Consider the following 22,262-nt stretch of genomic DNA (forward strand, 5'->3'; position numbering starts at 1 on the left):
ACAATCAGGAACATGGATCCATTTATCCCAGAGGAAGAGAAAGAGATGAGATGAACCCTCTGGGGAGGCAGGGACCACGCTTCCAACTTTGGATGCTACAACTATCTGAAAGCAGCTTGGAGCCAGGGGGCGTCGGGCTCTACTCCCCTGGAACAAGCACCAGGACCAGAGGAAACGGCCTCAAGTCACGCCAGGGGAGGTTGAGGTTGGATCTGGGGAACAATTTCTTCCCCAAAGGGCTGTGGGGCATTGGAACAGGCTGCCCAGGGCAGTGCTGGAGTCACCGTCCCTGGAGGGGTTGGACAGACGGACATGAGGTTCTCAGGGACATGGGGTCAGTGCCAGGGGCGGGTTAATGGTTGGACTCGATGATCCTGAGGGTCTTTTCCAGCCAAAATGATTCTGTGATTTTATGATTCCATGATTTGCCTTCTGTCTCCAAGCCCATCAGATAAGCCCAAACACTGCACCCTCAGAAGAGCCACCAGGTAGCACAGAGCCTGGCACATCCTCCTGCTGGCAGAGCTGCCAGGGACCTGCCTGCTGCTGGCCACCGCGGTCAGAGCCAGCACTGCAGAAAGCACCATGTCACCGTGTGCCTGCAGCTGTGCACCAACCATCCAGTGCCCGGGGAGTTCCGCCACGGCCAGGCTGGCTTTCCATGGCCCCATGTGTCAGCCGGTGGGATGGAGGCCACATCTACCAGGCGTAGTGGTGTCAGGAGGCAGACAGACATGGCTGAGGTTTCTGTGGTGTGTAGGCTGATATCAGCAGGTTTCCACAGATTGGAGCTCCTCTAGAAACCTCACATAATGCCTGTCTGCATGGTGGGACCAGTCCCATGGGAGGTCAGACCTGAGTTTTTCAGTGCCATAGAGGTTAACGTGCTCAGCATCATTGACTCAGCCTCAGGCTGCCAGTCCTGCAGGTAGGAGTACATGGTACCCCAGCACAGATGACCCTCCAGCCCTGATGACACTTGACAGGCTCCAAAACGCTGCCAGGCTCCTACACCCACAGGAGCAGAAGCAGAGCAGCAATCCCCACGGCAAGTGTGAGGATGATGAAGGTGATGGCTGCAGCCCACAGGGAAGGAATGTGCCCCTTCACCTGTGCTGGAGCCTCTGCTGGGATCATGTTGGTGAGGTTCAGCATGTAACCCAGAGTCCAGCCAACGTCGGCACTCCCCGCCTGCCCGAGGAGAGAGGGGACAATGAGTTATCACAGCACCCTGTGTGGGCAGCCGGCTCTTCTCCCCAGCATTGCCTCTGCAAGGCCAAGTACCAGGTCCTGCTCTTGGGTCAAAACAACCCCACGCAGCACTACAGGCTTGGGGAAGAGCGGCTGGAAAGCTGCCTGGAAGAAAAGAACCTTGGGGTGTTGGTGACAGTGGCTGAACATGAGCCAGTGTGTGCCCAGGTGGCCAAGAAGCCACCAGCATCCTGGCTGGTACCAGCACTGGTGCGGCCAGCAGGCCCAGGGCAGTGACTGTCTCCCTCTACTGGGCACTGGGGAGGTCAAACCTCGAATCCTGGGGTCAGTTTTGGGCCCCTCACACCAAGAAAGCCCTTGAGGTGTTGGAGCTTGTTGAGAGAAAGGAACAGAGCTGGTGAGGGGGCTGGAGCACAAGTGTGATGGGAGCAGCTGAGGGAGCTGGGGGTTCAGCTGGAGAACAGGAGCTGAGGGGAGACCTTCTGATCTCTGAACTGCCTGAAAGGAGCTTGGAGCCAGGGGGGGTCGGGCTCTGCTCCCCAGGAACAAGCGCCAGGACCAGAGGAAACGGCCTCAAGTTGCGCCAGGGGAGGTTGAGGTTGGATCTGGGGAACAATTTCTTCCCCAAAGGGCTGTGGGGCATTGGAACAGGCTGCCCAGGGCAGTGGGGGAGTCACCATCCCTGGAGGGGTTGGACAGATGGAGATGAGGTTCTCAGGGACACGGGTCAGTGCCAGGGGTGGGTTAATGGTTGGACTTGATGATCTTGAGAGTCTCTTCCAACCAAAATGATTCAATGATTCTACGATACTCCTGCCCGCAGGGTGGGCTTGCTGCCTACCTTCATCTGGAAGAAGATGCTGTTCCAGCTGGTCTCATTGAACTTGTAGGCGTCAAGGAGGAGAGTGAGGATGTAGTTGGCACTGGCGCAGTATTTAGGCAGTCGCTGAGGATTCTCTTCAGGGTAACTAGAAGACAGCTGGGGTGGGGACGTGTTTGGGGAGGAAAGGAAGTTATTTGCAGGCAATTCCCATGCAGGGACAATGCCCTGGTGAGTGCTGTATGAGGCATCCCGGCTCCACAGCCACCAGCATTCAGAACAAGACTCCTGGACCAGGCAGGTGTTTTAGACCTGTCCACATAGGTCTGTCCTGCAGGTATTTTAGACCTCTCTTCCTCCTTTGAGGAGGATTTACATTCCACATGGAAATAGACATACGGGAGCTCCTCCTGCTCCAGGTTCTCCCATCTCAGCCTCCTCGTGCAATGGGCTCCTGCTCTCTGCTCCATGGCGGTCCCAGCACATCTCTTGGCCTTATCTGTCCCCATTTGACTCACCTCAAGTGTGGTGCCAGCAGCTGGCTCTCCTCTCAGCATCCTCCAGTGCTACAGACCCACCTTCGCCCCCAGCCCCTGTGCTGAGGGGAGATTTTGCTGCCTTCACCTGCCCTGGCTGCCCCTTCCCATGTTGCATGAGCAAGGAGAATCCCCAAGGGTGGGCGCAGGAAGGTCCTGGCTCCCACATGAAGCTCAGGGACAGCTCTGCTGTGTCGAGCACAGCTCAGCAACCAGGAGCCTTGTCCTGGAAGGGTCCCCGCTCCTCCTCCCCCACCCCAGGACTTCCCCACAGCCTCCCATCATGGGCAACGTACATCTGCCCAGCTTCTGGTGCAGAAATGCTCGATGGTCGCCCTGACAGTGGCCAGCGACTGCCCCTCGGTCAGGTTGAGAAACTTGAAGTTGTAGTAAAAGGCAGAGAAGGCCTGAAAGGCAAGAGGCAGAAATGTCATTGAGCTACAGTGGAGAAAAGCCCCCAGCAGCTGCCCCTGTCTCCCTTGAAGCAGGAGACGGGGTTTGTCCTTCCCTGGGTTCATCCCTCCCTCATATAGTCCCAGGGCATCACTGTCCATGTCCCACCGGAGATGATGGGCTGGGGGTGTAGGTGCTACAGCAGCACATGGAGCACAGGCAGAGCCTGAAGGCTGCTCACTAAGCTGTTTGTTTTACTGGAAACTTGACTAAGCACCTGTTTTATTAACGTGATCCCATTTTTGGAAAGCTGGCTGGAAAGCCAGATGCCAGCAATCCCTGGTGAGTCCCAGGGCAGCGGTAATTTGGGACCTTCTTGCCCCGCTTCTGGTGCAGGGAGGCGACAGTGCCATGAGGCACATGGGGACACCACAGCACCTGGGGACATGCTCTGCTGGGGAGGTGAGAGGATGGGATTTGCCTTACAATGAACTGCCCGCTGACCGGGGGCTGGTAGACGCCATCGAAGGTGCAGTCCTGTCTCTGGCCGCACGCCGAGAAGTTGAACAGCTTCTTGACGGCAGCCAGGCAGCCGCTGGCATCGCCCCTGCCCTCCAGGGTCACGTTCCTGTCACCGAGGGCCAGGCGTGTGTCGCTCCGGTTCGTGCAGGGGCTGGTGTGGAAGGAAGACAGCGAGACCGTTTCATTGTAGTCTTTTGGGTAGCACGGGTGATGGACTCGCGTGCTGGTGGACGACTCCTGGGAACAGTAAAATCGCAGCTGCAGCCGCCTCCTGACCCTCTAGGTGGCCGCGCCGGGCGACAGGACCCACCCCAGAGCCACAGGCACATCTCCCACCTCCCCAGCACCTTCTCCTGCTGTTTGACCCTGCTCTTGTCAGCCACCTGCAGTCCCAGCCTGAGCTCAACACTAATTCTCGCTCTGCTTTGTGTCATTCCCTCTCCCACGGAGACAGACCAACTTCGTGAACTCAACATGTCTCTCCCCTGGCCAGCAGGACCATGTCTGCGGCACACAAAGCCCTCTCTAGCCCAGCTCCATCTCCAGCCCCAGGCAGGGACACCGTCTGGGACCTTCCTGGCTGTGCGGCATGAGCAAACAGCTTGCCGAGGCTGCTCCTCCTGGTAAGATGCAGCTCCATGAAGACCCTTTTCTCCTCTGACATTCCAAAAAATGCCCTGAGAAAGATCTCTGGTTCACTTTTCTCAGGTCTGTGCAGTCACAGAGTAGTTGAGGTTTGGGAGGAGCTATAGGGGTACCTGTGCCAACCCCTCCATGACCGACTGCATCAGACTGCTCAGAGCCTTGTCCTGTTGAGTTCTGAATATCTCCAGGGAAGACAACTCCACAGCATTTCTGGGCCATATTCCCATATTTGACCACTCTTATTGAGAAAAAGTTTTCTCCTGCATCTAGTCAGAAACTTGCATGTTCCACATGTCACCTCTTGTTCTGTCACTTTGCACCTTCGAGCAGAGCCTGGTCCTGCCTTTTCTACCCCCCATGCAGGCAGCTGCATGCAGCCAGAAGATCTCTCCTGAGCCACCTTTTTTGCCTCCCTTCTCTTCTCCACATCTTGTGCTCCAAAGAGTCTGTCCCTGCCCTCAGTTCCTGCTGATGGCTCCCTGGAAGAGCATTGCCTGTTCTTAATTAATGCCTTAACAAGCCTGTGGTTGGCATCATGAGAGCAGAGTGCCATTACCCCCCAGTTCCCCTCTCACCGCAATTAATTCCTTTGCCAGGCGTTTCAGCATCTCGTTCTGCCCGTAGCAGAGGTAGCTCTGTGTGTAGATGTTGTAGTCATACCCGTACAGTGTGAGCTTGGAGGCTTCATTCCAGTTTACCACCGAACCCTTGGGCACAAAGCTGATTTGAGTGGATGCTCCTCCAAGATCCAGTGCTCCAAAAATGTTGGCTGCCTCTGGACGAAGCCATGTGTGTGCTTTGGGGGAGTACTGCCGAAGCAAGATGGGAGGAAGAGGAGTAGTGCACGGTCTTAGCATGAGCAAAATCCTCATTCCATTGAAGTCAACAGGGTTTTGTTACTAAATTCAATGGATGTTCAATTCAATGATTTCTGCAGGTGAGGCCCCACTGTCTTTCCTGCCCAACCAGCCTGGCCATTTATTAGAGCCATTAAAAACAGAGATGGAACCAACTGTTGGATGTGCAGCATGCTGTGGGCTCGCATGGCTCCGAGTCACTGGTCCCCAGACCAAATTGCTGGTGGGGACCTGACCTGGGGGGCTGCCCTTCCCAAAGAGCAGTTGCAGAGGTACAGATGGACAGAAACCCCCTGACAGCCCGACAGTGCCGGCACCGCGGGGAGCTGTGGCAGTGCTGGGACAGAGGGTGGCAGGGAAGAGGTTTGGTTCAAGCTTTGTTCAGACCAGCACATTGAACCAGATCTGGGGCCTCTCCATCCCACCCAGAGATGGACCTTCCTGGGCATCAAGGCCAAGCCTGGCAGGAGCAAACTGTCCCCATTGGGCTGCATGGCCACCCTCGCTATCCCCAGGAGACCCTGTGGCCACAAGATGTGGAGATGTGCCCTTAGCTTTCACTAGGAACACCCCCATTCCTAATTTCTCCCCCCTCTTTCACTGCAGACAAGCCAGAGGATAACCAGCTGCTTCCCCGCGGTCATTCCTGAAAGCCACTAACCCAGAACTTTCCTTCTGTGATCAGCAAGCTTCAGAAAAATAAGAAAAACTGTATTAGCAAAGAAGGAGTGGGCATTTCATCCTTCTCCCACCTTAGTGAAGGAGTCCAGCAGGTAGTTGATGGTGATCCAGCCATACGCCCCCTCCTCCTCTCCTGTGAGGATTCGAGCCCCTTTGAAAGCCACGGGGTACTCTTGCATGGTTTTAGCAACTTCAGCCAGGACTTGGTCTGCAGCTGAGCTGTTCTGTTCCCTAAGAAGGACTCAAAGGTCAGGACACATACCCAGCTAGATCAGTACTACACAGGGAACACAAGGGAACAGTCTGTTTTTTACCCAATTCCACATACTCTATTTTTTTTACAACAAGCGGTTTGCATGAAGTGATGTTTCCTGCTACATAACTTGTCAAAGCTGCTCATACAGCATAAACCCCAGCTGTCTAGACTTGGCGTCACAAATCCAGGAGCAATAGCAACTCTTCCCTGCAGTGCAGTTTGATCCCAGTCACACAGAGGTCTGCCAGGCCACCCTTCCCTTACATAGTGCTGGAGGCCAGAGGGGATTGTGCTGCAAAGCCCAGGTTTGAACATCACCCACTGACTGCGTCAAAGCCAGGGCTGGCTTCTGAGCTTGAGTGGGTGTTTTGGGAAGGTGCCGGTCTGGTTTCAGACCTCTGGGTAGGGGAAGATGTCTTGGGGCTGCTCGTTTTGCGTGTCCTCTGAAGTGAGTAACCTTCAGGCTGTGACCCAGCTCCTTCCCAGGGAAGGGGTCTGATTGCCAGGGCACAGAGATAAGTTTTGATATCTGTAACCATAAAACCAAGAGCCATCAAATGAAGGCTGAAATTTGCAGAGAGCTAATAGGAGCTGGTGAAAGGCGAAGGCAGGTCCTGCAGCACCTCATTGCCTCCTACCTCTGCCTTGTTCCACCTCCAGCACCCAGCCATCTGGGCAGATGACACATCACCTGGTGCCATCTCAACTCCCTTGTGTTTAAGGAATAATGAAGAACAAGCAAAGAGCTCTGAGAAGCATTTCTTGCTTGGAACCGGGCCTGCAGTGCCCTCCTGGGATGTGGGGACCCAGGATGCCAATGGACCCCTCTGAGCAGCCTCAGGGCCAATAGCTCAGGACAGCGCAGCCACTCAAGTGTCCCCACCGGGCTGCCTTGTCCCCATCCCCAGTCACTTGCTCATGGCAGCATGAGAGCTGGGAGCTCCTGGCAGCCCGGCCCTGTGCAGGACACGGTGTCCTGGCAGTGATCACTTCTCCGTCACCCCCACACCCCACAGCGATACCTCAGTAGCCTCATGCCTGCCGTTGCTCCGAGATACACTGGGACATCCCTCTGGTTTGCAGAAGGAACAATCTTCAGGGCTTTATCCAGGCACTCCCTTAGGGAATCACCGGCTTTCGGGGGATCGTTGGCATAGCTCGATATGCCTTGCCCTGCAAGAGACACAGGCTGAAAGGAACGGTTGGGGACAGGGATGTGGGAGCAAGAGGGCACTGAGCAGTGAGGTCTGTCACCTCTTAGCAACAAAGCATACTTTTCCAGGGTCCCCTGAGACCTGACTGACCCATGCTCACGTTCCTCTCCTATGGATCCCCACGTCTCCCATGCTTTCAGCAGTGTCCCCAGCTCTGTGGGTCAGACCTTCCCCAGCCAGGGCAGTAGCTTGGGTGGCTGGGGGCAATCCAAGGTGGAGGAATGAAAATCCAGAGCAACACCAAGGTGCATCTGTCCCACCAAGTGCGTGGGCTCTACATGGTGCTGAGCGCCCTCCAACCATGAGCAAAGCCAGTGGGGAGGCAGGGACCACCCTGCCTGAAGCTGGGCTCCCCACCATGCCAGCAGTGACAGCCCGACAGACCGAGCTGCCCAGTGTGCACAGGTCAGCAAGGGGGGTCCAGGTCATGCCACCCACCACACGAACACGCAGGGCAGCACCTTGGCTGGGGGACACTGACCCTGGACGTCACACGACAAGCTCTGGCTGACCACGCCGGTGTTGTTCTTCTTGTCTGAATCCCACTCGTAGACAAACAGAGAGGTGTGAGATGAGCCTGCGTCAAACACCATTCCATACTGGAAGGAAAAAAACATGACACCATCATCATCGTGCTGGTGGGAGGAGCAGCAGCCCACCCCTGGCCCCACCAGAGCCCTGCCAGGGCAGTCAGGCCAGAAGATGCCCCCCAAACCACCTCTGTAAGGCAGAGCTGTCTGCTCCGTGGCAGAGCAGAGTGGTGACAGTGCGTGGCCTCAGCACGGGCATTGCTCACAGCAACCGAGGGATGTTTTTGTTCCCTCTCCTGAAGTCTGTACAGCAACGCCAGTTCACACAAACATTTTCTCGGTTGTTTCCTCATGCTTTTTAAAAAAATTTTCTTTCTTGGTTACATATCTTTTGTGTCTACGTGTGGGGGACTACGGTGGGTCCGTGGGTTCCCTGACGGAGGGCATGGGAACAGAGATCAGCCTTGAAGATATTAAGGTTTACCTGTGAGAAAGACGGGAGTAAAGGAGTATCTGGAGATATTAAGGTGCAGCTGTGAGAAAGAGGGGATGTACTCATGAGAAAGAAGGGAGTAGAAGAGGAACACTGATGATAGCAAAATTAGCCAATGAGATATTACTGCTGTAACTTGCAACCAATAGCAAAAAGACACTTGAGCTGGTAAAGACTATATAAAAAGGCATTTGTGGCAATAAATGGAGACTGCTGTTTGTACAGAAGAACTTAGTCTATGTCGTTTGTCCATCTCAACCACAACATCTATGCTGGCCCCACCTTTGGGCCAGCAACTCCCCCACTGCCAGTGCTCTCTGCTACCCTGTGGCTGCACCCAGCCTGGGCAGGAACTGCCCGGACCACACCAGCTCCGGTCCAGGAGCACCCAGCCGTGTGCCTCTCCCCGTAAAGCCCTCCATCTCACCCCAAAACCTCTTCCAGCGCCGAGGTGGGATGCCAAGCTGCAGGGAGGGACGGGGAGCAGCTGCCATGCTCGTGCTGTGGTGTGAGCGGGGTGGGACAGGCTGGGGGGAGCTGGCAGGAACCGAGGCCATGGGGAGTTGTGTCACCCTGCAGTGCTGTGTCCTGGGAGGGCAGAGGGAGTGGGGCACGGCTGTGCCCTCCCCATCTGCCCCAAAGTAAGCTCCTCAAAACATGTCAAACACACGGCATGGTGGCTAGTTTCAGTGGAGGCTTCCATGCCTGACCTGGAGGTGACCAGGCTGTATTTCTTCTGCCTGCATCTTGAGGTGGGAAGGAAACACCCACCCAGCTACCGCAAGGCAGGTCCTACCAAGTCCTCCTTCACCTCCTAACCCTGAAGATCAGCTGTTGTCTCTGAGCACCTGCCCAAGGTGACCAGTGTCTGCAGTGGTGCTCAGGGACCCCCTTTTGGGCTCACCTTGACTGTGGGTGGCAGGGTGACATCTTCAGTCTTCACCAGGCTGAGAACAAGGGCAATGATGGAGAGTGCAACCAGTGCCCCGACGATGGCAGCAGAGAAGTGCTTCTTGTTAGCGAACATCATGGTGAAAGCTCCTGCAAAGTCAAACCCAGGAGAAAGGTGTTTGGACACGGCCAGCTGGGAACACTGGTCAGCAAGAGCTGCCAGGAGATCAGCTCCAAAGGCTGTCCCTGGGCTGACAGTGTCTCAAGCTGTGTAACTCAGAAATCCTGGTGGATAATCAGATCTTTCCCTGGGAAAAGCAATATCAGGATAGAATATGAGGGCTGGAGGAAGGAGGGGCTGGCAGCCCAGCAGCCTGGCACAGCCGTGATGGGATCAGATCTGTGCTCCAGGTCCTGCACCCCCTCCTGCTCGGGTCAACACTACCAGGAAGGAGCAAAAGAAACACTGCACCAAACAGAGGAGGGCATGGGAAAGGTGATTTTATTTTACAAGAAGTAATTAAGGTCAGCTCACCTGCCGGCACACCCAGAGCCGTGTGCCCAGACGTGTGCGCCCGGCTGGGATGGCTCTGAGATGGTTTTTGAGTCCTTGCTCTGGGCTCCTCCACTGCCAGCAGCAAACCCAGCTTGGACTTGTCTTTTATACCCTTTGGAAGTGGATCTTGCTTGAAAATCTTTCCCCCGTTATTTTATCTTAGACCTTATCACCCTTAGCCAAAACTCTTGAATATCTGTTCCCTTGTTTGTCTTACAGGTATATTTATTGCTCAGCTCAGCATCTTCCTGACACCTTATCTTGGGCCAATTAGTTCCTCCTCCTCATTTGAATGAAATCACACATAGGAGCCCTGCAGCAATTAGCACACACCTCTTGTGTTAACCCTTATTTCCCTGCTTCTTTGTACTTTTACACACACACTCACGTTTCTATTCTCTCTTTGCTCTCACCAGTCTGAATATTTCCATTACGAGTCTCTACAAGGTCTATTGAGAGGTGAGAGTGATATCTGCAATATCCAATGCCCTGAAATGGCACACAGAGTGGTAGGTGTCTTGATAAGAAGTTTCATTACAATGAGAAGGAAAATCACATCAGAGGAGGAGGAGGATGGCCCTGGCAGGGGGATCTCAGCAACACTTGCTGAGCTTTGCCAGGGGTCACACGAGAAACCAAGAGGGCCAAGAAGTCTTCACGGCCCAGCTGGGACTGTGGTGACCCCTTCCACATGTGTCACCCAGCTGCTGGTCCCTGCAGACCTGAGTACCCCAAGGAGAATTGGGGCAGTGAGGGGGGCTCAGGTTCCTGCAGCCTCCAGCTCCTCCAGCAGCCTCCTATCTCTCCAGGCATGTGTTTGATGCTCAGCAGCACAGACAGGGTGTCACAAACAGCTGCAGAGGGTGTCACATCCAGCTGCAGAGCCCCAGCCCCCGGGACAGGGAAAGCTGGTGGATGCAAGAACCTGCTCTCTCTGGGTGACACTGCAAAGCTGCTTCCTACTGATTCATCTCTCTGACAAGAGGCTGCCTAGGCTGTCACAAGGGTGATCTGGATGAAAAGATTCAGTTCTCAGCTGCCTTCTCTCAGCTGAGTCAAACACAGTGATGCCAGAAGGGAAATGCGTGCTGGGGAGCCCTCATTGCATGCGGCCTGCCTTCCCTGCAACTGGAGGGACGGTGGTTTCCGAGGTCCTTCTGTGTGCACGGAAACCAAAGCACCACCCTGCAGAACCAGGGCTGCGGCAGTCCCTGGGGGATTCTGTCTCAGGTCACATCTCTCTGCAGCTCCCACCGAGCTGGGTGCCTGTGCCATACCCTGCTGCAGGCCAGCCGGGGCTCAGACCTCCGGGCCAGTCCCTCGCCCCATGGCAATGTCCTTTGCAGTGGCTCAGGTGCTGGTGGGATGGATGGCTGGAGGCCAGAGGGTGCCACCATTCCTGCATCCCCACCTCCACACAGCACACAACCTTTGGACTCAAATGGCTTCGCTGGAAGAGGTTGAATGAGTGTCTGCTGCCTTCCCAGGTTTGGAAATCTCCCACTGACTGCACAGCGGCTGGGCCAGGGCTGTCCTGAGCCAGGGGACTTGTCCCCATGCAGGACACACAGCACCGACCAGCCCTGGTCCCACAGCACCATGGCTGTGTGCACCCAGACCCCACCAAACCCCCTGGCTGCTGCCTCCAAACCTTGGCTGAGCAACTCTTCAGTTTACTTTTCCTGATTCTTCTATAGTAAATAAATAGTTCCAGAGGTTATGTGATAAAATCTTAATTTCCTCTCACACCAGAAGGACAGGTAATGACTTCATAGCTGGGAGGGAGCTGTGGTTTCCCTCAGCTTGTGGTGACTCCGTCTGCTCATCCCAGGCAGCAGGACAGTCTGAGCTGCTGTTTCTGTCTCTGTTCCCAGGAATTTGGGTCTCTTTGCCAGGCTCAGCCGCTTGGAAAACCTACTGCCACCAGGCTGAGGCAAGCCCAGTGGGGAACGGCCCTGGTCCACGTGAGCACAAGGGCAGTGAAGGACAGAATTTCCTGGGACTAAGGTGACGCAGCAGTCACTGGCCATGGTCCATGGCAGGCTCTCCTGGGCTGTCGAAAGAAGGGGTGGATGAGAGGGCCCCAGGCTTGCATCCAGCCTGGAGCTTGTCCCAGTAGGGAACTGGGGTGCAGCTGGGGCCATATGTCAAATGCAACCTTTGCAATGCTTCCAGGTCCACCACTGCAGCTTCTGAGAGAAAAGGACCCCTCATGAACGTGGTGATTGGGACAATGCCCTCAGGCAGGTGGGGACATGTGCCATCACAGGGACACATGGCACCATGGTCACACCCGTGGTCTGTGTTCCCCCTCAGGGATCTGGTCCCTCGAGGAGCTGTGTTCTCTCCAAGGGACCTTGGAGCAGCCCTGGTGCTTGGGAGCTGCAAGAGCGCTCTGTCACCCACCTTCCGTGGACCTGGGCCTAGCAAGGATGGCAGGACCAGACTCGGCCCAGCTCCTGGGATGGGCACAGCCCCAGAGGGTTGGAAATTGGGGCCAAGCTGGTCAGAGCACCCTGTGGACACCACGGAGCAGAACATGGGCAACCACACCTGGTGGTACTTTGTTCACCAATGTTTGTGGCACACCGGTTCTGTTAACGTGGGCAGATGTTTCTGCTCCCTCCAGAGCAGCTGCACACCTCAGAGCCGTGTGTGAGGCCAGGAGACATCCTCCATCCCTTCAGCCAGCTTCTGGGGCCCTGAGCGTCCACCTTCCTCTTGGGAGGAAACGTGGATGTGCAAAAGCAGAAGAACCAGTTTCACCAGCACTTTCCTTGAGCAAACAGCCTGTCTGGGTGCCGGAGGGCTGGCAGGACCCAGGGCAGAGCTGCGGGATGGGGCTGTGCCTGAGCAGAAGGCATGTGGCACCGCTGGGTCCGAGCTTGAAGAAACTCTGGTTTCAAGGGCACTCGTCCACCTGCTGCAGCTCTCCCCGTCCCCGAAACCCAGCGGGAGCTGCAGACTCCGAGCTGCCCATTCTCCCACCATCCCCTTCCTGGGGCCCAATTGCCATCCCCCCCAGGCTGGATACAGCAGTTGGAGCCAGGACAGAGGCTTCACTGGGAGAGGTAACATTATTTAGAAACAGTTCGTTTAAAAAATCTGATAAAAGGTAATACTTCTTCAGTTTACACTAGGTATTCCTAAGCCAAGTCACAAGTAACGGCTTCATAATTTTATTGACAAAATCCTCCCTGCAAAATCTTTAGGGCAACAAAAAGGTGGTGCTAGGAGGAGGTTCAGCAAGCTGGGGGAGGCAGAGCCCGCAAGCCCCCGTGGGACCAAGCGGAAGGTTCTCTGAAGACCATCTTCCCAAACCTGCACCACGTCCCCAGCACCCGGCATCGCACACAGCCCCTATTGCACACGCACCTGCTCCCTTGATAGGCTAATTAGGTAATTACCTTAGCTTTTACTTCCTCCTGCTGAATGGGCTGAGTGCTGGCCCCTTCTCCTTCAACTGTGGCACTGCAGGTTGGAGAAGGCTATTTCCCCTCGTTCCTGCCCCATGTGCACCCTGCACCCTCTGCCAGGCGATGCTGCCCCGGCTGGGCTGTGGCAGGGTGACAACACGCCGTCTCTCTGCCACACGCAGTCTGGTCCTCAATCTTCTTTGGGCAATCCCACCCAGAGGGGTGTCTGCCTGCTACAGCGTGGGCCGGGTCTCAGGGCAACGCGGTGCCCGAGCGTGGAGCATCGCTGGACCTGGCAGGTGCCTGGCACAGAGCAGCACCTGCTCTCACGCTCCCTGCAGGCCCTCGGTGCTGATGAGCCCTGTTTGCCTTCAGGGATGTGCTCCGGTGAGAGCTAAATGTGCTATTTGCTCCTAACTGAAAAAGTGACCTAAATGTCTCATTCTTCTGACTGCAGGTGGACTAATCTGTTACGGAGAAGTACGACTAGAGTACACACACACACCTATTTGATCTGCTTTGGCATATGTTTCTTTGTCCATGCCCCTCGACATGACTCTTTGAGACCCAGAAGGAAGTTGCCGGGCCGGTGTGGAGACGCTGCGGCGTTGGAGCTCAGCCATTACTGCCAGTCACTGGGGTGACCGGTGTTTGTGAAATGAGATCACCTCCACTGCCAACATCTTCCCTGTGTCTTCTGAAAGGAAAACACTCTGACTCAGAGTCATGAGAGAGTCTCTCATTTCCCCGCCATTTAATTTCTGCACCAGGAGGTCGCTCCAGCCCTGTCTGGGAGGTGCAGGCAGTGGCTCTGTGCAGGTCCCACGTCTCTGGGTGAGCTGCATTGCATGCTCCTGCCTCCCGTTTCCCTTCCAGATGGACCCTGGGTTTTGCTGCAACTTGTCCCAGCAAGGACCAGCTCCAGCCCTCCCTTCCAGCCCAATTCCAGCAAGACTGGTGGAACTGAGGCCATTTAAAGTTGCCTTTGAGGTGCCCACACCTGCTGTTCCCAGCTGGCAAACAGCACACCAGACCTTTCCTCCTCTCTACCATCTTTCCTGGTGTGTATCATTAAAAAAACCTGCCCCAGTTGCCCTGACGGTGACTGTCTCGGTGCCACCTCTCAGCTGCGGGTGCTCTGGGGCAGGGACATGCCCTGTGCCACCACAGACACCCCAGCCCTTTCCCCTCTCCTGTGCACAGCTACAGCACAGCAGCTGTTGGCCCTGGGGTGCTCAGATGGGGCTTAGTGCCATCCTCGTGAGACCTCCAAGACTAATTATATCAATAAAAATATCAGTATTTCGATATTGATGGTGCCTGGGGAATGGGCACCTGCTGGGATGAGGACGAGCCTGATGCTGCGGTGATGGGCTCTGTGTGTGCTGAGAGGGAGGGACATGGAGCAGGGATGCTCCAGGAGGTTGAGGCTGTTAGCTGCTTGCTCACCAGCTGTGTAACCTGGGGGTGAGAGCACCAAGGCAGAAGGCGAGGTCGGGGCGTCTCAGATCTGGCTCCCGAGAGCCCCAGCCATGGGCTCTCCTCTGGCCCTGGGCGTCCTGAGGGTTTTTTCTTCCTGAGATCAGGGAGCACAGGGAAATGGGGATGAAACACCCTCAGGGCAGGTTTTCCCTTTCACTAGTGTCGCAGTGAGTTCTTGGGGACAGCACGGGAGGGAGACTGAGGCAACCAGCTCTAGAGATGCTTGATTGCCCCCAATGCAATCAGCAGGGCCATAAGGAAACAAAGCAGAAGCTGAAAGCGTGACATGATGGAGGTGTCCCTCAGCAAATGCTGGAGGTTATTTGCAGTAAACCAGGAAACCCTTTGGCTATGGGAGGTCTCCCTTGAGCTGCCGAACTGGTTTGAACAAGGGCAGCTAGCAGCATAATGTACATTTTAAAACATTTTAAATAGAGGGTGATAAAGTACTGAGGGTGGCAAAGTACTGGAACAGGTTGCTCAGAGAGGTGGTGGATGCCCCATCCCTGGAGACATCCCAGGCCAGGCTGGACGGGGCTCTGAGCAACCTGAGCTGGTGCAGATGTCCCTGCTCATGGCAGGGGGGGCACTGGGGGAGCTGGGAAGTTCCCTTCAACACAAACCATCCTGTGATTCCATGATGGAGCCAGCTCCCCTGGCCACAGTGGTAGGTGAGCTGTGGACAGCCAGACACCCCATATCCCCTCCCCCCTGCTAGGTCATCTCATGTCACTGAGCTGTGGCACTCTGCAGTACCTCACTCTCCTCAAAGTTTCAGCAAAGCTTCTGAGAAGCTGCTCCAGGGAGGTCACTGTTGCTGCAGCCTCCTGTCCTTCAGGCTTTCCTCCTTCCTGTGCCCCCGCCATTGTGCCTGCTCCCCTCTGGGTTTTCAGCACTTGCTCCACACTTCTCATCACCTTTCTGAGAGTGGTGACTCAAAATGGGTCTGCGCTTTCAACCACAACCTTGCCAACTCTCTTAAATTATTCCATAAAAGTTATAGATGAAGTCCTGGGAAGACTACCCCTGAAACTGGGGGCTGCAGTAGCTCAGAGCACCCAAGTCAGGACAGAGACTCCTGTGCTCCTAAGGTGACATTTGCTTTTGCACACATTGGGCATCAGCCAGGGACACCCCAAAGCCAACTCTGGATCCCACCTACCCAGCACCTGGCCCATGTTACCCTTCCTAAGGGGCCGTGGTACCTTGGGCTTATCCTCTCGCTCGGCTCCAGAGTGGCTGTCACCCAGAAGAGAAGGTTGTCAGGTTGGGTAGCATGGTTTCTCAACAAATCTAGACCAAATGCTACTTATCTCTTCATTTTCTAGGTGCTCTCCGATAACTTTTTGAGTGCTTGTCCCAATGTTCCCAGCAGTTGGAAGCTGAGGTAAGAGCACTGCAGTTTGCCATTGCATACATGAATGTAAGACGTCTCTGACATCAGAGCTTATTGGAAAACAAAAAGAAAAAAACAAAAAACACACACACAAACCCACCCCCCCCCCCAAAAAAAAAAAAAAGAAAAAAAGCAAGCTAAATTGTGAGGATTCGGGCAGAGCTGGGAAGCTGGTCTGCAGGCAGGTCCGTGGCTCCGCGGGGAGCCCGTGCGGAGGCAGCCCCGGGCAGGGGGGACCCACACGCAGGACTGAGCGGCTGCTCTCGGCAGGGCTGCCGGGTTTCTCTCATTTTCCCAGCAGGACTGACCTGCACAGGCAGCCAAGCCTCTTATCTTGGTCAAGGGAATTAGTTTGTGTGTGAGATAACCAGACCACACTGTTACCACATCCCAGACCATGACTCGGTGCTGGCACCACATGAAGCCTATGTACTGCTGGTGGAGGAAGTCACCAGGGGACCTGATCTGCTGCAAATGTTGCTTTTACCACCCCAAACCAAGTGTTAGAGCCAGCACAGGGGAGGCTCTCGGGCTCAAACATGTTTCAGACAATTTAGCGATAAAAATCTAACTTTAACTTGCACGAATCAGGCCATTTCCTAGAAGACATGCCGGGGTGAGAGCTGGCTGCAGAGTTCATTTGGTGTGAATCCTTTCAGCATGTGGAAGTTATCAAAGAGTCAAGAAAAGCTAAGGCGTGGGCAGCTGTGGTCTCTGCTGTGGCTGGAGACCTGCCTGCTTCCCGAGGGTCGTTGTGTCTCAGCTCCAGCCCAGGGAAGGCTATAAAAGCCCATACAGCTAGTGCAAGGCATATTCTGGGGTTGCTAAATCAGCCACTATCCAGGACTTCAGGTTAATTCCCAATCCCGACACCTATGTGTTGTCTATACATGTTGTAAAAATGATAAAACAGAACGATCCGTTCTGATCTCGGTGCCCCTGTCTTGACTCTACAAACCTCTGAAAGATGCTCCACCACCCCCAGTTTCCTTCCATGTGTGTCTTGGCCGTGGTCCCTGTGTACCTCAGCAACAAAGGGCTGCAGCTGAAGGCACAGGCTGGTGAAGGGGATGTAGGTGCTGAGAAAGCCACAGGTGGGAGTTGCCAGGAGTCCCAGGTGCCCAGCACATCCTCCAGACCCTGCACGGGCTTGTCACCATCTCTGGAGCCCGGCCAGGAGAAATACCCAGTGTTTTCAGTCCCCGCTCAGCACCAACTCCTTCCTCTCTCCAGCCGTGAGTCCTGGGAGACAGCAGCACTTCACACTCCATGTCCCCAGCGCTGCTGTGGTGGGTGCCACGGCGTGACCACCTTTGTGAGACTGAGGGTTCCCAAGGCACAAAACCAGGCTTTGCACAGAGTTTGGGGGCAACTGAGGACAAATCTGCCCTTCTCCACATCCAGCCCTCTCACAGGGACAGGCTTACAGCAGAAGATGTGCAGATATTTGAGATGGTTGTACTCAGCCTTAAAGCTCAACTAAACTGATGCTGCTTCTCCCTGGTGGCTGGGGAGGTGTTGGGTGCATCGAGTCCCTGGGACATGACCTGAGCACATGGCAAGAAGGGACCTGGACTTGAACCTGCACCTCACAAAGACTCATCTGAAATGAGTGACAGCTGTCAATCATGGTAACAGCAAAAGCCAGCCCCCACAGCTGAAATGGGACTGTGGCCAGCATCTGCCTTGAGAGGTATTTGGAGGCATCTTATCCAGTTTAGCAAGTTTTCAGTCTCAGTGTGAGAATTTGAGGCAGGAACAGGCTCACCAACTGTCTGTCTTCATTCCCTGCTCCCCAGACCCTTCCACATGGACTCCTGTGTGCTCAGCAGCTGCTCCCAGTTAGGACTTGCAAGACTTAGCTTTAATTTTGGGGCAGTGCCAGCTATCACTGCATGACAGGACCACTCCAGAGACACAGCCCACCTCCAGGTCCCAGGGCTCAGCCACCAAGCCATGGCACCAGTGGTGCCACCTAGTCCAGGTGGTCCACATCTCCCAACACCCGCTTGTCCATGCTGGACAAACAGCACCCCCAGCCACATCCTGTTCTCACTGTCCTCTCAGCCACCCGCGTGGATGTGTGGCTGCTCCTCTCACAGCCTTGTCCTCAGATGGTGCCTCCTGTCCCCATGAGCTCTGGGCAAGGCAGGACATTGGCCACCACCCCAAGGTCCTTCTAGCAAAGCAGCTCCCAGCTCCTGACAAGAAGCCACCCCCCACGTCACGATGGTAAAACCGCCACAGCGCTGAGCAGGTCACACTGTACCCAGGTGCTGCCCATGTCCAGAAGGACGTGGAGGTCCCTGGGACCATCCGTTCCCTGCTCTCTCCTTTGTGAGCCCTCATGCTCCTGTGGTAGCTCAGGTCATGCTGGACACTTGTCATTCTCACGCATGAAGCCCAGCTGGGCTGTCCTGGGCTGGGCTCTGCTCTGGGGATGCCATATGGACATGGGGACACCAGCGTCATCTCCCTCCAGTGTAGCCATTCCCAAATTCCAAGTCTCTCTGAGAGCTGCCCCTGTCCCAGCAGGAGCAGGGACACATGGAGTGCGGTGACAGCTGGCACTGTCCCTCCAGTACAGTGATGCTGGTTCAGCACCTCTGGTTCCCTGCACGGGGCCAGGGTGAGACCGGGCTGTACGGAGACTCGTTGCCCCCGGCCCTGGGGGTTTGGAGGGGTGCGGGGCTGGGGCACCCACCGGGGTCCGTGGCACCGGCACGGGGAAGCCATGTCGCTCCCCTGGTGTGTCCGCAGGGCCAAACTTCTGGGCTGGGAGTGAGCCGGAGTGTTCCTATAACACATGCTTTTAGCTGGGGAGCTGCAGTTGGGTTTGGGAAAGGCCCAGCTGGCAGCGATATCCACCTCACCCGCCACAGGAACAAAAATAAACGCAGAGGTGAGATTTGTATCTTTGCCAGAGCGTATTCCAGACTGTAAGAGTCTGTTGGCCCCAGACTTGAGGAACCTCCTTCCACAAGCCAGGGAGCACCAGTAGCCCCACGGCTCACACTGGGCAGGGGATGGGTGTCAGGGGCTGTCCCCTCCAGCCGTGTCAGCTGGCAGAGGGACCAGCAGGATTTCACCAAGGGGGATGCTCCCAGAAGGGTGGGAGCAGCTGTTGCAGCTGGTCTGCATCACCCTGGCCACAGCGTCACACTGTGGGAAATAAGGGCAAAGGCCCTGGGGAGTTTTGTTGCAGGACTTGGTGGCCCTGGGCATAGCAGGTGACTCCTTGGCATGAGGAACGAGAGCTGGGAAAGGGTTCAGCTGGTCCCGGCTGCCAGGTGATCCAGCCACACAGGCAGCCCCTGCGCCCCATGAGGGCAGCACCCCACGTGCTACAGTTTGCCAACATACCACCCCGCATCCCCAAATTCACCTGGACGGGTGCCTTACCTCGGGGCTCAGCACCAGGAAACGGCCCCATTCCTCTGCCAAGTGTAGCAGCGAGGCTGAAGGATGCATTCACGTCTTTGATCTTTTCTCGTTTATTCGTTTGCCCCTTCTTTGGTTTAACCAGCTGAATGGTTGGGGAGCTGCGGGAGAGTCCAAAGACACCTCAGTGAGTGTCCCCTCCTGACTCAGAGGCTTTGCTGCTCCTCCTGCTCCTCTCCGCCTTCACCAAGCACATCCCACACCCTCTGCGGCTCCCATTCTTCGTGCCCATCAGCAGACACTGGCTGGGCCCCAACACGCCGCCCCAGCCTTGCTCCCCTGCCCCTTTCCCCAGCCCTCACCCTCCCCAGACACACACGAGTGACTCTGTGGCTGCTGGTGACAGAATATAGAATCACAGAATAATTTTGGTTGGGATAGACCCTCAAGGTCACTGAGTCCAGCCGTAAATATCTGTGGCTGCAGGTGATGCAACGTCCTTAGTTGGTTTGCTTGGGGTGACCAGGCATGTGTGGGCCCAACCGCAGCACGGGGACACCGGCAGTGGGGATGAACTCACGCTGGTGTGAGGTGGGAGAGGACGCGGAGCAGCCGGCTGCCTTCCTCCCAGGTGATGTGTCCTCGGTTTGCTGCAGCTCAGCCCGTGTCAGCAAATGGCTGGCACCAAGCGGACAGACCAGAGGAGCATCTGGGGACATTACAGCCACACCTTGGTGACACCGAGCCCTGGAAAACCACATCACAAGGTGAAGCAGGAGCGGAGCGGCTCATGTGAGGCAGCTCCCAGTGCTCGGGGCCCAGCACCACCTATGGGCGTGCAAGGACAGAGCAAGATGGGTGCTCCCGTCCTCTACTTCCAGCACCGGACACCGGCACCAGGACAGGCCACCTACAGTCACAGGGGACATGGAGCCAGGGCTGGAGCCAGGTGCCAGCTGAACAGAGGCTGGTGGGGAGCAGGTCACACCACACATCAGGAGCTAAGCCCCTGTATGGCCCAGTCTGGGCTAAATCTGTGCCGGCTTATGGATGCTGCCAGATCAGGCCGCTGGTTCTCCTACCGCCGTTCTGTGACAGGAAGGACAAGCCGGCAGCAGCGTCAAGGGACACCCATTGTCACCTACAGGAAACTTCCTCACATTGTCCATGTGCTTTCTAGAGACAAAAGGAGCAGCTGCTTGTTTCATTGTCATCAGAGCATCTCACAGGGGAGCTCAGCTCTAGGAACACATTCCTGGTGCTCCTCAGGCCACTGCTCAGTGGCTCAGACTCGGAAAGCCAGTGACACAGCAGTTCTCCATCTTGAGATCGATCTGCACAAAACAGATCCCGAGAGCAGCAGGAGGAGCTGGGGTGATGGAGGAGCCAGGGGTGGCCCAGGGAGCAGCTGAGGTTGGAGGGGAGGGTCTGGCTACCAGAAGATGTTTTAGCAGAGTCAGCATCATCAGTAGAGTACAAAGGGCTGTAAAACTCAGTGTCAGGACACCAGTCCCCTGGGCCTGGGCTCCAAAGCAGCCCTCGACGTCTCGCAGAGAGGAGAGGGGCAGATCCACTGTTCCCAGCAGTGAAGCACAAGTGATGCCAAAGTGTGTTCAGCGCTGGGAGTTCTCTGTGCCATTGGCATTTAACACACTGATCCATACTTCCCTGGTGAATAGTGAACCACTTGCGCTTTCTGGGGGTCTACGGACAGTGCTTCACCCCAGAGCTGAGGCTCACTGAGACCCTCCCTCTCCTTCACAACCAGCATCAGCCACGCATACTCCTGTCCCCATGTCTCACCCTCCCAACACACCTATCTCAATACTTAGCAAATGGATTGGAAATACGAATTAAAAACCCCACATTTCTGTTCAAAAATACACACATCAGTTCTCTCTGGCTCAGAGCACAGCCCCATAAAACCACGCCAGGGCACTGAACGCATAAAGTGCTCGGGTAAGTGAGAGGACAGACGGAAATAAATCAGCTTTGCTGCAGAAGCCGGCGCTTCATTCCAAGTGTGGGCTCAGATGGGCAGGGGAAGCAGCAGCTGTGGCGCTTCTGGCTGGCAGCACTCGGGTGTACCAGGAGATCTACAGCAACCAACCCCCCTGCAGGTAATTCCCACTCTCCAGGCAGCAGTTTTAAGTACAAACGCTTTCTAGAGAAAAATAATGTTATAAATAAAACTAATCCTTCCATGTATTTTTATTTTAAAATAAATCAACCGGCATATCACACAGCGCTTTGCAGGGCAGGATACTTTAAAACAAACACCAAGAGCTGAGTGAGCTGAAATAAGGATGTGGCACAAAAGGATCTTCTGAAGAAATGTGATGCCATAAAACACAGCGGCGTCCTTAATGACAGACCCTTCCTCTCGCAGAACCGGACCTGTGTGACCTGCCGCTCTGTCCGGAAACAAAGGCGGGGAAAACCCGACGATTGTCACTACGAGTCCAGGGCACGTCCCCGGCTGGGGCGAGGGCACGACGGGGACCCCGCTGCCTCAGTTCACCCGGCAGGCCCGGATCATGAGCAGCTGCAGGAGGATGAAGACGGGCGACATGATGAGCCCGTACCAGAGCTCCCGGCTCTGCTCCACCAGCTTCTGGCACAGCAGCATCTCGAAGACAAACTTGAGGCTGAGGATGGTGAGGATCCAGAAGAGCCGCAGCACTGCCAGCCGCTTCTCCCCGTCCTGGAAGAGCCGCACGGAGACGATGGTGGTGAAGTAGGTGCTGAGCCCGTCGGCGGCGAAGAAGGGCACGAAGACCAGCCACCAGGAGAGCGCGGCCTGGCCGTCCACCTTCAGGACGAGCAGCACGGAGAAGGCCAGGAGCGCCAAGCCCTGCAGGAACAGCTCGAAGGTGGCGAAGCCCAACCACTGCACCAGCTCCCGCAGCGAGAACAGCATCGCCGCGGCGGGACAGCGCCGCGATCCCCCGCTTCGGCGCAGCCTGATGACATCATGTCGC

The 22,262-nt window shown here is 55.8% G+C and overlaps 2 protein-coding genes across 2 annotated transcripts; both read right to left on the reverse strand.

Moving 5' to 3' along the window:
• Nucleotides 1–1,008: 1,008 nt before the first annotated feature.
• Nucleotides 1,009–9,189, reverse strand: LOC135996532 (ectonucleoside triphosphate diphosphohydrolase 8-like). The gene is made up of 9 exons (XM_065648612.1): nucleotides 9,064–9,189; nucleotides 7,618–7,735; nucleotides 6,945–7,095; nucleotides 5,738–5,897; nucleotides 4,704–4,937; nucleotides 3,448–3,720; nucleotides 2,865–2,975; nucleotides 2,054–2,191; nucleotides 1,009–1,191 (listed from the first exon to the last, which is right to left on the reverse strand). The coding sequence occupies exons 1-9, from the start codon at nucleotides 9,187–9,189 to the stop codon at nucleotides 1,009–1,011; spliced, it is 1,494 nt and encodes a 497-aa protein (XP_065504684.1).
• A 12,296-nt stretch (nucleotides 9,190–21,485) lies between these two features.
• On the reverse strand, nucleotides 21,486–22,231 carry TMEM203 (transmembrane protein 203). The gene has a single exon (XM_065648319.1). The coding sequence runs from the start codon at nucleotides 22,199–22,201 to the stop codon at nucleotides 21,794–21,796; it is 408 nt and encodes a 135-aa protein (XP_065504391.1). The 5' UTR covers nucleotides 22,202–22,231; the 3' UTR covers nucleotides 21,486–21,793.
• Between the last annotated feature and the right edge of the window lie 31 nt (nucleotides 22,232–22,262).

This window comes from Caloenas nicobarica, chromosome 19, assembly GCF_036013445.1.
Source record: "Caloenas nicobarica isolate bCalNic1 chromosome 19, bCalNic1.hap1, whole genome shotgun sequence".
Lineage (NCBI taxonomy): Eukaryota > Metazoa > Chordata > Aves > Columbiformes > Columbidae > Caloenas > Caloenas nicobarica.